This window comes from Polypterus senegalus, chromosome 4 (assembly GCF_016835505.1).
Source record: "Polypterus senegalus isolate Bchr_013 chromosome 4, ASM1683550v1, whole genome shotgun sequence".
NCBI lineage: Eukaryota > Metazoa > Chordata > Cladistia > Polypteriformes > Polypteridae > Polypterus > Polypterus senegalus.
In genome coordinates, this window is record NC_053157.1 from 100,832,510 (window position 1) to 100,848,944 (window position 16,435).

Here is a 16,435-nt window from a genome sequence, read left to right on the forward strand (position 1 = left end):
ATTGCAACTTTTCTCTAATAACACATCAGCTGGTTTGCACCCCCATAGATGGTACAAAAATCATGAAAATTAATGCAAATACTATTTACTGGCATGTTGGTTTGAAATGTGAATATACCATTTTGATTTTTTTGTGCCAAGGTGTGAAATTAGACATTTTTAAAATGAAAATATTTCTCACAATATATTGTACTAGATATACATGTAATTCTCAAGGTTTACATTTATCATTTTTGTAAGAAATGTCTAAGCAATATTTTATTATCATTGTTTTCTGGTTTATATAGTTAATATCATGTTAAACAAATTAATAAAAATTATAATGATGCTAATCCTCCACACTACATAAAAATATACCTAATTATTTTAAAACAAGTATATACTTAAAAATAGATGAATAAAAAAATACTGGACACTTTGTTAGCACTTAAGTAACAAAATATACTAATTATATTAGTCATTAAATATTACATTAACTTGCAAGACTTTAGCAGCCTTGTTTTTTTCACAATTTTCTTGTTACGGATTAATAGCCAAACCCACTGAATCATGTTCATTCACACTCTCTGTTCTAGCACATTTCCTAAATCCTTTGAACATAAGAGAATCTTTCTTTTTTCTTCTTTTTTAATTTCCCATTTTTTTCAAGAGAGAATTAAATGTGTGGATCTGGTCAGGCCTTCATGCAGCACTCGCAGCTTTGCCTGGACAAAGGTCTGCATCTGCAGCATATGCTCTGTATTTAGCCTTGTTAAAAGCAGCTCTCTTTTCAGGATTTGCCATAGAAAATGCTATAAAACATTAATCTTATTATTTTTAAAAGGAATCTCTCCTTTCTCTCTGTTATGGAATTACACAGTAAGAAAGATAGAACATGTGACACTTCAGAAAATTATATATGCAAAGCTCATTCAGGAATATTTAAGACTAAAACTTTCAATATTGCTTGGAGTACATGTGGCTTGGTGAAGGTGTAAATATTTATGTTGCACGGTAAAATATTTTAAACCTTAAGTTTTATTTAGCTGAAATGTATTAAAAAATTTATAAGAACCTAAATATTTCACTTGTTTAAGGAAATATGAATACTATTAGTATTTATCTTTTTGTTATATCAATATAAGTTCAAGTCTCAGTCTTTTCCTGATCATAATTAAGTTCATAAAGTTAGTGAGAGGTTGCCATGAATGCTTCGATAATACTGTATAACCAAAATGTTTCTGCATATTTTTGTTTTCTTTAAATGCTACTTTTAAAAATAAAGTCATGCATGTTCTGTTTAAAATTAAACCTCCACATTTGTGCTTTCTATGAAAATGTATGTGTTTTATATCTTCCTTTTGTTTTCATTTTTTGTTAATTGCCCAGCTAAACTAATGTTTATGGTTTCAGTTGCAGAAAAGGGAACGCTCTTGCAGATTTTATATTCAGGTAACACTTATTTTATATTTTACATATATTTTAGTTGTTATTGTTATATTGAATGTTATTCTTAAGTTTGCATGTTTTTTGTTTTGTGAACTTTTTCTTTAGTTAGTAGTTTTCATGTTATTTATTACTGAACTTTGGCTTTGATGGTACATAACTCACACTTATAATGAAAGCTTGTCAGCATATTTATAGCCACATACTGTATTATCATATGGTTTTCCCATTATAAAAAAAGGTAACAAAAGAAAACAAATTTCCCCAAGATGTGAAATTGCTCAGATAACATGGCTTATCAGTGTCAAGCAATTTAACACTAGTCAGCTGCTATCTCATGATTATTTTTTTAAACAAGTTGTAATTAAATTCAGCTTTGTGCATGTATACTAACTTGTACGTACACACTTTTTTCTGTTTTAAGTAATCTAAGAAAGATTAAGTATTTAGAAATGGCAGTGTCAGTTTGATTTTAAATCAATGCATAAATTTTATATTGTTGTGGGTAATATAAAAAAATGATTAACCGTGTTAAACAATACAGTATATAGACTCTAATACAAAAATGAAAGCTTTCATAAGACTGCTTGTTTTAGCACTTCATGTTCAAATAATGTGTATATAATACAGTTAGAATACTGAAAAGTAGTGTAAGTTCAGTAAAAAAAAGTACTGTAGTAAACACTTATTCTGAACAGTGAATAAAATCAAAAGAAATCAAATATGTCAAATAAGAGATTAAAAAAATGTTTGGATCAATATACAGATTAAACATATACTGTACATTTAACTCATTCAGATAATATAAAGAGAGATTGAGAGCCCATTAGGCAAATCCCTATGCAAAGAAAGTGCTCTGACTTATCCTCCCTAAATTGTTCATTTTTTTAAGTCACTTACTCCTGATTTTGTCACTACTAATTGAATAAGTTGTACTATAAATAATATTTAGAAAAAATTAAACCAGATCTCATTTGTATGATAATGCAATCATAGTTTTTCATTTTTACATAGAATAGAGGTTAATTAGATTTTTTACAAAGGAATGTAATACTCTATTTTTAAAGTCATATACAAATTTGGAGAAAGAAAAATGATTGTGAGATTGATTATTTACTATGACAAACCAAAATTATGTTGGAAATTTTTAAAACATTATAAAACAAATTTAATTCAGTTTATTTTTCCTTCCTTCTTTACTGAGTGAAGGTTTGGAGTGCTATAACAAGTTTACATGTAAAATGCAATTAGAATGTTATGAATGACTAAATATATAATTTAAATTAGATTAAGATACTGTATCTATTTCTTTAACACTAAAGTAAAACCAAACAGTTATAAAATGATTAACATAATTGAAAACTAACAATATTTGTCCATGAACATTATTTTGAACCATAGTCCATTGACATCGAAGAAGAGAAAAACAAAAAGCTTCACTGTACATAAAATAAACACACAGCGGGAGTCCATGATCTGTCTACAGTAAAGTCTATGTCAAGCTTTATAAATATGATAACAGAATCTTTCCATGCTTTGATCCCAATCATCCCATTATCTCAGATCTCTTCCCATTGTGCAGAAAAACAGCTTTGAAATACAGTGGTGGCACCAAGAGCCACAGCAGGACACCAAGAAGAGAAACAAAATAGAATAGAATTAGTAACAGGTCATAATTATTGAATTATTTACATTTTTATTCAAAGGACTAACAAAGATATAATAAGTACAAATAATGAGTAGTTCTAATTAGGCTATGATACACTAACGTATTGAGTCTTCAGAATGGATTTAAATGCTGGAATCGAAGGGGCATCTCCTACATAAGCAGGAAGATTGTTTCACATTTTTTGGCATTGTAGCTAAAAACGTATCCTTTCACTGCTATTCTGTTAATCCTTGGAATCTTTAGTAGGTCATCATCTTGAGATATTAATGCACACTCCAGTTTGTAAGTAATGATAATTTAAGGCTAATTATGTAAGAATGGCTATTTTGAAATCAATCATAAGCTAACCTGAAGCCAATATAAACATTTAAGAGTTGGAGTTACGTGGTGTACTTAGTAGTTCTTATAATGATTCTTGCAGAAGCATTTTAAATTATCTGAAGGCTGCTTATACAATAGTTTGAACAGCCAGTGAATTCTGCATAGTAGTAGTCAATCTTATAAAAAATGCATTAATTGATTTCTGATTATCCTGCGTATTTTGAAACTGCCTTTGTTTTCTAACTTTTTTAGACTTGGGAAAACAAATTAAAGGTAGTTTTTTAATATATGCATTAAAAGACATATTGATGTCAAATATAATGCATAAGATGTATGCTTGTTGAAAAAAACAAGCAAAAAAAATGTTTAGACTAACCGAGTTAAAAAGTGACAGAATACTGATGCCGTCTGTGTCATTCCCCCATTAAATATTATTTCTGTTTCTTCTATAATCAGAGAGAATAATTACCATTGGTCCATTTGTTTAATTCACTGAAACAATCAATTAACAACACTATTGGCGAATCATCATTTGGTTTAAAAGAAAGGTATACCTGGGTATTGTCTGTGTAAAAATAAAATGAATGTTATGGTTTCAAAAGGTAGTTTCCAATGGAACCACGCAAAATGAAAAGAGTAGAGGTTTGAGTACAGAGCCCTGCAAGACACCATATTTAATTTCTGAATATAATGACTGAGTACTGTTAGCACATTTCTGTACATATTGAAATATCAGGTAAACAATTCAAGGACATAGTCTGAGAGCTCAATTTAATTTTACAGTTTATTAAATAAATTGAAGTGATCAATATTGTCAAAACCAGTGCTTAAATCTAGCAACATAATTATTTTGAAAGTTCCATAATCAGATGGTATTAGAATGTTATTTACAATATATGAATTTACAATATAAATTCCATTTCTGTACTATAAAGATCATAATGATCATAGAATACTTTAAACTGCCCAGTAGAGGAAGACACTGATATTTCAGTTCTGATATTAATTGTAATTTTTATTTTATTTTATAAAATGAATTTTTATTTTTATTTTATTCCAGGTTTCAGTGGAGTCAACAATTTTTATTTTTATTTAGTTCTGTGTTTAAAATTTTAGTTTTTATTTTATTTAGTTCTGTCTTTTTACATATTAGTGCAATTTTAGTTTTTTCTTTCTGTTGCAAGACCACAAATGTTGGCTTACACATATTTCAATGCAAGTTATGTTTCAGTCAACAAAATAGACTCACAGTTCATAATGCTGTTAAACACAGCTTGACTATGAATGATCAAACAGAATAAGTGGCATAATGAGCAAGGTCAGCAAGATCAAATGTTTCAACTCAAGAAACCAGTCTGTGCAAGCATATTGCTGTTAAGCTTTAAACAAGCATGCATTTTGAGAGATTTGTTCATGTTGCAACGATGTCCACTGCTCAGATAGCCACACAGTGAAATTATTTGTTTGGCAAGTTGCCTGCATTGCAGGTGCATAGACAAGGTCATCGGCCACTGGAATCAGCAGATGGCATGTTGACGATTTCTGCTGCCAGTACAGAAGCGGTGATGTGCAGTGAGGTATATAGCTGGTGAGGCACCGACTCCTTCAGAGTGAGATTTACAAATATATGATCCCAAAAGAGTAGCTTATTCGCCATTCAGTTGGCAGCATGAACGTTGACTACTGGTTATGTTTCATATTTCATCAGCATTCTTAACACACACATAGGTAAGGTACGTATTGGGCTAAGAAAGAACGTTAAGTTTATAGCGGCAAGAGAGAGCGGAGAGAGCGCATTTGCTCAGTAACCTCCATGTGTTCTAACTTTGCCGTTGCAATTTCACAATTCAAACTCATATAATACAAATGAAAGTATAGAGTAGAACACAAAAAAAAATTCAATTTTGACCTTAAGTGAAATATTTAGTTGTTTTTAAAAGCTTTTAATTCTGATGCTTTAATCAATTTTACTACAGAAAATTCAATAAACGGATAACACAAAATACAAAAGAAAATTTTATTTAAGGTCAACATGTGGTTTTTAAATATTGATTTTTTTTTTCTTAGTTTGATCCCATTTTTTTATAAAATTTGAAAAACGTTTATGGCCTCACCTTTATTTGTAAATGAAGTCCATGTGCATATCCATCTACACGAAAATCTCCATCACTTTCTTGTAAATAGTCCTACTTAATTTACTTTAGTTTTAAAAGTCTTAATCTTCCATTTTGGCTCTCAGTCAAAACAAAAAATAAAATATATGGACCGCTGCAGTGCACTCGACTTTCTGATATTGCTAACTTATTGGTGTCCAGAGCCTCTGCATAGAAGAACAGCAGCAACAAGTCGGGCTCACATACAAACTGGCTGCATATTTGTAAAAAAAGAAAATAAACTCTGACATGTGACATTAAACTGATACTAGCTAATCTACTGCATATATATAAAAAATCAATGTGTGTATGTATGTTCCAGCATCACTTCCGAATGGCTGGAGCGATTTCCATGAAACTTGGTACACATGTTCCTCATTGGTTGACTAAAAATACTGTAGGGTTAAACCATCTTGTATGCATGTTATCATCCACTTGACACCACCAGAGGGCAAACTGGAGGAGACTGCCAACTTTCTTTATGTTTGAGTGCCACCGCGCCCCTGTTGCTTTTGAAATTAAATAGAGTTCTACGTGTGGAAGTGTGCGTGTCTGCCTGGCCCGGAAGTGAGACACAGAGTCGAGTTGAGGGCTCCAGCTCCAAGGATACGCAAGTGAGGCCAGTACACCGGCAAAAGGAAACCTCCTAAGAAAGACAGTTGCTTAGCTGCAAATGCACAAACGATGCAAGCACTTCGGCAACATGAATCCTTCTAGCAAGGAGATGAGAGTAGTTTTGACTATTTAAATACTTTCTAGGATCCCGTGGTTTTAACAGCATGGGCTTACACAGTTAGTATATACCAGGCTACTGCCAGCATTCTTTATTTTTGAGCAGCACCACGCCCCTGTTGCTTTTCAAATTAAATAGAGTTGGTTGGTTCCAAGCGTCAACTAGATGATAACATGCATACAAGACCGCAAGACAAGGACATTAGTGAGTCTTTATCCATCCATCCATTATCCAACCCGCTATATGCTAACTACAGGGTCACGGGGGTCTGCTGGAGCCAATCCCAGCCAACACAGGATGCAGGGCAGGAAACAAACCCCGGGCAAGGTGCCAACTCACCACAGGGCGCACACACCCACACACCTAACTGCGAGGTTATTTTTACAGTTGTATTTTTTTAATTGTATTTTTCTCAAACAATTAAAAAAAAACCTTCATTTTCCTCCCGGGCAACACTGGGTATTTCAGCTAGTCTAGAAATAAAATGAGGAACACAAATAATGTATGGAACTTGTTAAACTAGGGCGGCATGGTGGCGCAGTGTTAGCGCTGCTGCCTCGCAGTTAGGAGACCTGGGTTTACTTCCCGGTTTGCTATCCATGTTCTCCCTGTGTCTACGTGGGTTTCCTCTGGGTGCTCCGGCTTCTTTCCATAGTCCAAAGACATGCAGGTTAGGTGCATTGGCGATCCTAAATTGTCCCTAGTGTGTGCTTGGTGTGGGGGTGTGTTCCCTGCGGTGGGCTGGCACCCTACCCAGGGTTTATTTCCTGCCTTGCACCCTGTGCTGGCTGGGATTGGCTCCAGCAGACCCCCTTGACCCTGTGTAAGGATATAACAGGTAGGAGAATGACTGATTGACTTTTTAAACTTTAACTTTTTGAAGTTATAATAACAAGGGAATTATTTATATAGATCAAGCTTGTGATTTTTCAGGGGGGAAAAAGCAGTAATTTTGTTTGCTGAATAAACTCAAACATTACACAACATATAGACAATAAAATCTAACAGTGATAAAGATATAGAACACTTTCCATAAAGTTATACATGACTTAATGTGAACAAATTTGTAGAAAGTTAAATATCCAAAGAGACCCAGACTTTCATTGGATGGAAATATAATCTAAACATCTAGTGGTTATTTTAAATTAAAATGCAAAAGAAAGAAGTTAATGTTTATTTGAACTTAGTTCGGGTTTTTTTATAGTGCAGTTCCTGGTAGTGTCAAAATGCAGTTGTAATGCAGAATAACATAATGATTTATAACCAATGCTTTCCAAAAGTAGAAAATCAGAATCAGGCTATTGGAGTAACATAATATGCAATATAAAGTCATGTAACAAAATAGCCATCCATCCTTCCATTTTCTGTTGCTTTCTGGGTCCATATCACAAGGGCTGCAGTCCAAGCAAAGGTACCTAGATGTTTCTTATCCAGTCACTTCCTCCAATTCCTTCTGGGGGATACCAAAGTGTTCCCAGGGCAGGGGTTAGGTTTATAAGCCTTGTGTCCCTGCAAGAGGTCCCAAATACACGTACACCACTTTCTATGCATAAGCCATTAGTATGCAAATTCATATCATCAAGCTGCTATTGTAATGCACATTGACATGGCAAACATATTAAACCACAACAGGGATGAATATGATGTTCAGACTCTTTTTTATTTCCCTTTTAAGAGGGCCAATGCTGCCTAAGTATACTGAAGAACTTTTTGTTTTTTGTCAGTTTATATAGGCTCCCTGTTATCCTTCATCAGGGAACTGGCCAACAAGCCAGAATTATCTCAGCCAAGCACCACTCCATCATCCCCGCTATGCTGGAAACCATTAACTGACTGATGAGTCACTAAACATTCAGTTTCTGTATGGTGTTGGTGTACATTCCTAAAACAAAATGTGTTATTGCCAACATAAAAAAAATGCTTGCATAAAAAGGCAGTTTGTAGCAATATCCAGTTTTTTGTGAAGTAATTGGAGCAATATCCTGAAATTATATTGCAATAAAGGCACCTAGAAAGAATGAAGCTGCTTTTTTAACCATAAGCATGGACATTCCATTAATGCTCGACATCCATGATGAGACTAACAAACATTGAGGCTTGGTGGCTTGGATCAACCCATGATTTCTTCATTTTGAGGGAAATTTGCTTTGGTAGATGTGATGGTACTGTATAGAATGGCTTGCTTGTTTGGTAAGATAATTGGCTGAACCGTTAGTTTTCATATGACCCTTACTATTTATGTGACAGCAATCATGTTATTACATTTGCCAGGTGATACTGGCTACTGATTTAAATGCTGGTACCTTATACCTTTCCCTGACTCATAGAAGGCAGAGGAGATCACTATAATTTCACACATGCTCCTGCATGGTCAGTTGCTTAGCACAGTGTAAGTGTTCTCAAATGCAGGTGGCTGTGTCTGGATGTATCACAGGGAGTCTCTGCCAGCCAATGGAGTTCTGCAGCATTATGTCTGCTTATATATGTGACTGATTAACATAGTCCATTTACGATTGTTTCAGGGTGTCAACATGGTAGAGTTCCAGGTGCGTTCACATACATAATTACTGTTACTTTTAAATGGTAAATTGCATCAAAACTTATATACCCCAGGTCAGATTTTTTTTGCAATATGCATGTGTTCTTTTTTTGACATTTTCATATTTTCATTCTCCATGCAAAGATTTATAAATGAGACTAAAGATGAGAAATTTAATCTCTTCAGCATGTTCTGGTTTTGCTCCAAGTTGTCCTCCCTGTTGGACATCAAAGCACTTCCCCAGGGAGGCAATCTAAGTCAGATGCCCAAACCACTTTAAATGGTTCCTGGCGATGCAGAGGAGTAGCAACTCTACTTAGTGCTCCTTCTGAATGTCTTCTCCCTGTCTCTAAGGTTAACCCGAGACACCTTGTGAAAGAAACTAATTTCTGCCACTTGCATCCACAATCTAGTTCTTTCAGTCACTACCTGAAGCTCATGACAATAGATGAGGGCAGGAACATAGATTGACTGGTAAATTGAGATCTTTTACTTTTAGCTCAGGTCTGTCTTCACCACGACTGACAGGTACAATGGTCGAAATGCTGTTGCAGATGCTGCGCCAATCTGCCTGACTCTTCCCACTCCCTTCTTCCCTTACTCATGAACAAGATCCCAAGACACTTAAACTCTTCTGCTTGAGGTAGCACCTCAATATTATATATAATATCATTTTCAGACTTAAAATGTGCTAGTGCAAATTAAGTCCGGATGTTCTAATTTAATAGGCAGGCAGTTTCAAGTGCTTATTTCTCATAAAAATCCTCCCTTTTGTTCTTTCATCAAAACAACAAACTAATCAAAGTTTTTATCTAAGTTAACATCATCCCAAAAGTCACCAGATTTATATTTTCTTAATTCAAAAAGAGATATTATTAAATTTCAATCTTCTTGACATAAAGACAACCATAATACAAATACCAATTGCTATTATGAGCAAGTCCTGTTACCATTTAGAAACATAATTGTTATCATTGTTAAAGAACAGTAGCTTGATATTAAAGGTCATACCCTTTTTATATCTGGACGTGGGACCTTTGTTGCCATTTTCTTTCTGTAATGAGGTGTCTTTGGGGTGAACAGTTTACATAGTCTGAAAATACAAGTCCCACACCACCCTTTGGGCAAACATGGATAAACATTTTATTTATAGACAAGGTGAGTACCATTAAAGAGTTATACCAAGTGTGAAATGAGTCCTCTTTGAAGCTTTGGCAGTTTTTGGAGAGTTTGTAAAAAGGTAACAGTGTTTTGTCCGTGTAGTTAAATTAACATTGGCTGAATTGGCAGTCCGTTAAATAGTACCTTACATAGTGAGACAGAAAGCCCAAGTATTTACTTCAGAAACTTCAAAAGTTACTAGTTTATGTTGCCAATGACAATTGTACAAAAATGACCAGAGACAGAATCTTTATGCAAAAAACCTTTTTCACATCTTCATGCACACATCCATAAAGTTGCTTAGATTTATATCCAGTTGTAGTCTATATTAAATTTCCACTTTGTTTTCTTACTAAAGATAGGCAGTATACATACTGACAGTAGATGTCAATCCTGCCTTTGTAAGACCTCATCATTACTTTTTTTTAATGCAAGACACTGGCCCTTTTCAGTAAAACATTTGGATCAAAATGTTATATATTACTTAGACCCAAGAAACCACATATTAATTATTTGTCGTGTATTGCCAACAACAACTATTGGTTTAATACCTAGAGTACTGTATATCAGAAGAATTAGACAAGTGGTCCTATTACCAAAAGATTTGTTATATACCATAACATAAACTTACTATGATCTTGGTTATACTTTCTGTTATTACAAATCAACAAACCAATAATGCTTAAATTGGACTGACTTTAACTAGGATACACTTTTCGTAGTGTCTTAAACTACAACATTGTCAAAGAAAGTGCCCCCATTTAATGTTTAGTAAATGCTAACGTGTGTGAACGTTACCCGGGCACAGACAGGCAGACATGTTGTTTTCCACCACCACACGTTTATTTACAACACTATTTACAAGTTATTAAAGTGCACACACAAACCCCCAAAGTCCTGGCCACACACTATGCCTTCCTTCGGGCCTTTTATCCTCACCCGGATGTACTCCAGGTGCTCGCGGGCAATCACCCGCCAACACGCCCCTGTATGGCAGAAGTGCCAGCTGTACTCCCGGAAGCACTCCGGGTGTCCCTGCTTCTCTTTCCCTCAGCACTTCCTGGTGTGGCGGAAGTACTGATGTCCAGGGTTCCCAAGGCATTGGGGCATCCCTTGGCAGTGACCACGAGCCCCTACAGGGTTGGGCTTCCATGCCCTCAACCCGTGGCCCCCAAAGCAACCAGGGTGGCGGCCCCCACGTGATCCAAGGTGGGCGCACGCCCTCTTCTGGTCCCTCAAGGCGTCCCGGCACGTGATGATAGACATCATATATATTTGAGAATACTAAATGAAGCAGTTGTCCCGTGTTAAATTCTGATCAACTACAGAGGGTGAATATTGGGCACAGCCCAGTTTTCATACAACCAATAAAGGTTACATTGTCACCCTATCACACTGACTGTCAGTGTTTCTAAAGAATGAGGTAATTTTAAAAATTAATTTTATTCGGTCTCATCCATTGCGGGAGATGAACATCTGAAGCGGAACTCCATTAGCAGTGGTGTTATTTTTTCTCTTATTTTTTATCATTCCAAGGTATCCTGTATTTAATCAACCCGAGTGGGTTCAATTACGGTATATGCAAGTATATATAAACATGAGCATCAGGAAAGGGGCTCAGAAAGAAACAGAAAGAAAGCTAAGGCATCATCCAAGTCTAGACAGGCATGAAGTCCAAGCTCAAGGTATAGCCTTTCAGAAAATGACCTGGAACAGACAGGCAAAAGCACAGATTTCCCAGGACCTGGACCTGCTGTATTGTCACCAGCCGAGAGTGAAAGTGGGAGCGAATGTGAAAGTGAGCCAAGTTATGACAGTTTGCTGTTTCCAGAAGATTTATTGAAACTGAAAACAGCCTTGCCTTCCTTGCTGTCATCTACTCCTCACAAGCCAGGAGTATCGACTCTAACTGGGCTTGCCACTTCATCCATGGAGCATGGAGAAGGCCGAAATGATCTCTCTGAACTGAATGTAATGATCACTTCAATGGCCACCACCACTGCTCAAGACATAAAGGAGCATAAGAGTGATTTAAAGAAAGATATAAAGAAAAAAATAAATGATATAAGGAAGGAAACAAAGGACATACACAAGACAAACAAAAAGCAGCTTCTGGGTATTAAAGACCAGAAAAAACGTTTAAATAATCGCTTTGAGGCAGCCTTTAAAGGTATGCTAGAAAAAACTGAGGAACAAATACAGGAAAACGTGTTAATGTTTGAGAATAAACTGAGAGCACTTGGTGCTCAGCTGGAAGACATTAAGCTAACATTCACGACTCAAAACGAAATAGCTGAACAACTGGCATCTACCACTGATAGAAAAGCAACTGCTGCAAATTCCAAATGCATAGTACTCAGGGACAGACTTGCTGCACTGGAAGATGGATGCAAAGGGAATAATATTAGAATTAAAGGTCTTTGTAGCTGAACTATTCTCTAAAATAATTGGAGAGAACTTCAAATCAGACACCGAGATAGCAACAGCTTACCGCATAAGGGGATCAAACACCTCTAAACCTAGGACTCTTATCATGCATTTTGAAAAATTACAATCTAAAATACATATAATGTTACTTCTCAGACAAAAGCAAGGGATTATATTTGAAAATAACCACATTCATATTTTCCCTGATTTCCCATTACAACAGCTGCTAAACATGTCACTTTTTATAACATTAAACAGCGCTTACGGAAAGCCGAGATCAGATACTGCCTCTTGTATCCTGCGAAACTGAAAGTGGACATTCAAGGCAAACTCCACATTTTTACTTCTATGGAGGAAGCAGAAAAATAGCTAAAAAAAAAAAAATGATCCCAACACTTTTTTGAAATACGATCGTGAGTCTTATCCTGTCCTGGCATGGCAAAAGATTTTACCAACTGTTTGATCCGCTTGCAGTGATACTGGTACCATAATTATACATCCTTTTCCCTTCTCTGACACTTTGTTTTATGCTTTAATTATAATTATATGTGTATATGTATGTATACTTAACATCATACCCTTGGTTTATTATATTAGGACTTACTGTCTTTATCCAGGGCTACTGTTTAACATCATTCCCTGAGTTTACTTTCTCATGACTGTTTAAGATTCTATTTTATGCTTATAGCATTTGGACTATATTGTCAATAGATATCTCTATTTTAATTCTTATACACCGATGCTGGGGGGCTTGTTTTATTTTGGACGTGTTCTGTCTCTAGGTATCTCAGAGGACTGGGACTTTGTGAAGTGTGGTCCAGCCTCACTTGGGGTGGCAAAATGGGGGGGCAGGGGATGGGGGGATTGAGAAAGAGAGCAAGCCATCCTAAATTTATCCTTTTAATTCTTTATAATTATAAGTGCCAACATAACAATTGGCTTCATGGAAATAACTCCTCCTAAATTGGAAATTAAGGTCAAAGCTGTCTTATCTTAAGACATCAAAATGACAACAAAAATTCAGAAAAATGTATACTCTTACACATTGTATTTGCAGTAGGTGCTGACAAGGTTATGCAAATCACATTTTTCTAAATATTTCCTGTATTATACCCATTGTTGTACAAGTTAAATTCAAAATAAAATAATTCAGAATAAGCATGAGCTATTTTCATTAATACAACCAATAGTTACAAATTTTCAGTAAGTACATGTTGCTCATGTATAGAGTTAAATTTCCTTGTTGTACGTGTACATATTGAACTTTTCACTCCAATATCAATGACCAATGGTGATTCTAGACACAAAAAAGGAAAAGTCACAAGAAAAGGAAATTGAAGAACCACTGCCCTAAAGCAATGGATATTAATATAGCAAACTCTTAATATGATACAGAAAGATACCATCTATGATTCGGGACACCCCAAGATCACTTTTTGTTTTTGGTGTCAGAACTAACTAGTAAATAATACATTTAAATTTTAGTTGGCATATTTGCATTAGGGACCCATAATCCCTTTAGATGGAACTTAAATGTGCTGCAACAAACAGAGGTTCACTTGTCAATTGGTTAATGGCTCAACCCATAGCTTGCTCCTTCTCTGGCATGGCTTGTTTCTCCTTGGATTCAGAAACATCCTTTGTTTGGAGACCTTTATTTTAGCTCAGTCTCTAGGTTCAAGCTAAAGCGTGGTTGTCACTGATGGTCTTTTACCTGCAGGTACAAAGACTTAAAAGTTTTTCTCATTATTAGTCAGTATTGCAAAAAAAAACAAAAAAAACAATTTAATGTTTCATTTAATGTATTATTTTAAAATATTTTAATCCAGTTTCTGCTTGTATCTAAGCTAATTTATTTTTAATGGTCAAATTGAATTCTGTAGGTGGTAAGCACAATGTACAAGTTTCCTTTAATTTTGTCTTCTACTTATAATTTTCGATATAAACCATTCAATAAAAGCTTAACCACTATAGTTGCATCTTATTTGGCTGAGGTTTTTATTTCCACTTAATTGAAAAGCATATCCATCACCAGAAGTAAATAATCATAATATAAAATCAAGTCAATTTGCATATCTACTAAGAAAAAATGCATTTATGGGGTCACACAATATTCAAACTCTTGGCACATACTGGAAACATTGCTCTAATGAAAGTAAATTGGTAACTTAAAGTTAATTTACCACAACGTCAATCATTCTCCCTGTTTTTGACACCTGTGTAAGTTTTGCTCTATCTTAGTAGAAGGAATGGGGAGCCAGAGGGTTTCATTCAGGGGAAACCCTGAAACAAGGTGGGAAGCAAAAATCAAGAAAGCAAAATAGCGTGGAGTTTAGTAGTGTAACAAAGTGTAATCTGTCTTTTTTACATTTTTTTGTAGATTTTAGTTATGAACTTCCCCAAAATCAATTGTTCTTGTATATAGTTAGTAGCATACCGATCATATTTTATAGTATGGATGCTAATTAAAGTTATACACCACAGACCACATTCATCAGGCTTCTCTGTTAAGCCATCAGATGCATGATGAATGCTGTAGAGACAAGTTGTATTTTCAGGTCTTCCAAAGCCTTTTTTTAATTTTACTTTATTTTATTTGACATGTATATTATTTGGAAATGCTCAAGTGTGTAATAAGTTACTGGGTTTTTTTAAGTTCTTAAATGTAGTTTTGTATGTTATCAGAAATTTGACACAGAGTCATGGAAAGGTTTGGAGCAGCCACCCGTATAGTTGATTTCCTGGCTGCAAATTTGAGTAAGTAAATACAGCACTGCTGTGCACAAAACCGAGTCTAAAACAGAACTGAGGGAATAGGGAAAAGGTGCAGGCTTTTAAAGGGGAAGACAGGAAGTGAGATCATAGGGGTCGGGCTCATGAAAGTCTTCAGTCATTGGTTCCAGCCTGAACGTGACATCACGGGCCAGAGCCGGCAAGGTCTTCCATAGGCTTGGTCCCAAAAGTGACATCAAGAGAGCCAGGTGGAATCTCCCATGAATGGTCTACAGGAAAGGGATAAAAAGAGTCAGTGTACTCTGCCACATCCCAGAATGCCTCGAAACTGCCCTTATGCAAGCCCTTTAGCTGCCTCCCATGCGCATGTGTGTGACAATGTTTCATTTAAAAAAATAAAAGAGTTGGCATTTATTCTTTTAGCATGGTGTCACAGAGTTTTAATGTAATTCAGTATGGTGTACTGCATTCCCATTTATTTATTTTGCATTAATAGTCTTGTTTATAATAATTAGTAATCACTTTGATTTATTATGTAATTACTTCATTATTTATTATTATTAATTACTTCATCAGCCTCCTGAAGCTGCACAAGCATGAACACCCTCGGAGATCAAGCTGGACATTGAATTATTTATTTAAAAACAGTCCGCTAATTTCCCAGCTGCTGACCCACTATTCCACACCAGGGCAGTATCAGAAGTTAAGGGAGGTTCTGTCTGAAATGGAACAGACAGACATCATTCAGAAGTCTTGTAGTGAGTAGGCTTCCCCATGAATGGTGACTTACGTGTTTGTGCTGACTACTGGTGGCTGAATACACACATAGTAAAAGATGCACATCCCGTGCATCTAATGCTAGCATAGGTCAAAGTGCCAGGCTAACTTTAATAACAGAAAGAAAAGAGGTCATGAGACTGTGGAAGGTGATCATGTCTTACCAGCGAACAAGAGCAAACAAGGGCATGGAAAATTAGCAGATCAATGGGAGGTTATTCCTTATATAGTGATTGCAAGAAACACAAGATGCCATACCTAGTGGATTAAGAATGTCAGTAATGGACGGGAGAAGGTTGTGCATTGGAATCTTTTGCTGCTTGCTAACTTTTTGCCATTGGAGGCTGAAGATGATGACCGTCAACCAGCAATTTTTGAGTTAACTGAGTGTAGCTGTGAGTGTGAAGATGGGCTGTTGGCAAACACCTTGGAGGGGGAGACTAGAGTGAATACAGTCAGCAGAACAGCCCATTGGGTACTGAGCATCTCTGACTAAA

The 16,435-nt window shown here is 35.6% G+C and overlaps 1 protein-coding gene across 15 annotated transcripts in view; it reads left to right on the forward strand.

Annotated features, from left to right (window-relative positions):
- adgrl3.1 (adhesion G protein-coupled receptor L3.1) overlaps positions 1-16,435 on the forward strand; it is a 1,314,450-nt gene that overhangs the window by 521,462 nt on the left and 776,553 nt on the right. For 11 of the 15 annotated variants that reach the window (XM_039751107.1, XM_039751111.1, XM_039751112.1 and 8 more), the window contains exon 10: positions 1,393-1,431. The exons of the other annotated variants lie outside the window; for them this stretch is intronic. In XM_039751107.1, the coding sequence (XP_039607041.1) occupies positions 1,393-1,431 (39 nt within the window). The remainder of the gene's footprint in view (positions 1-1,392; positions 1,432-16,435) is intronic. 15 annotated transcript variants of the gene reach the window in all.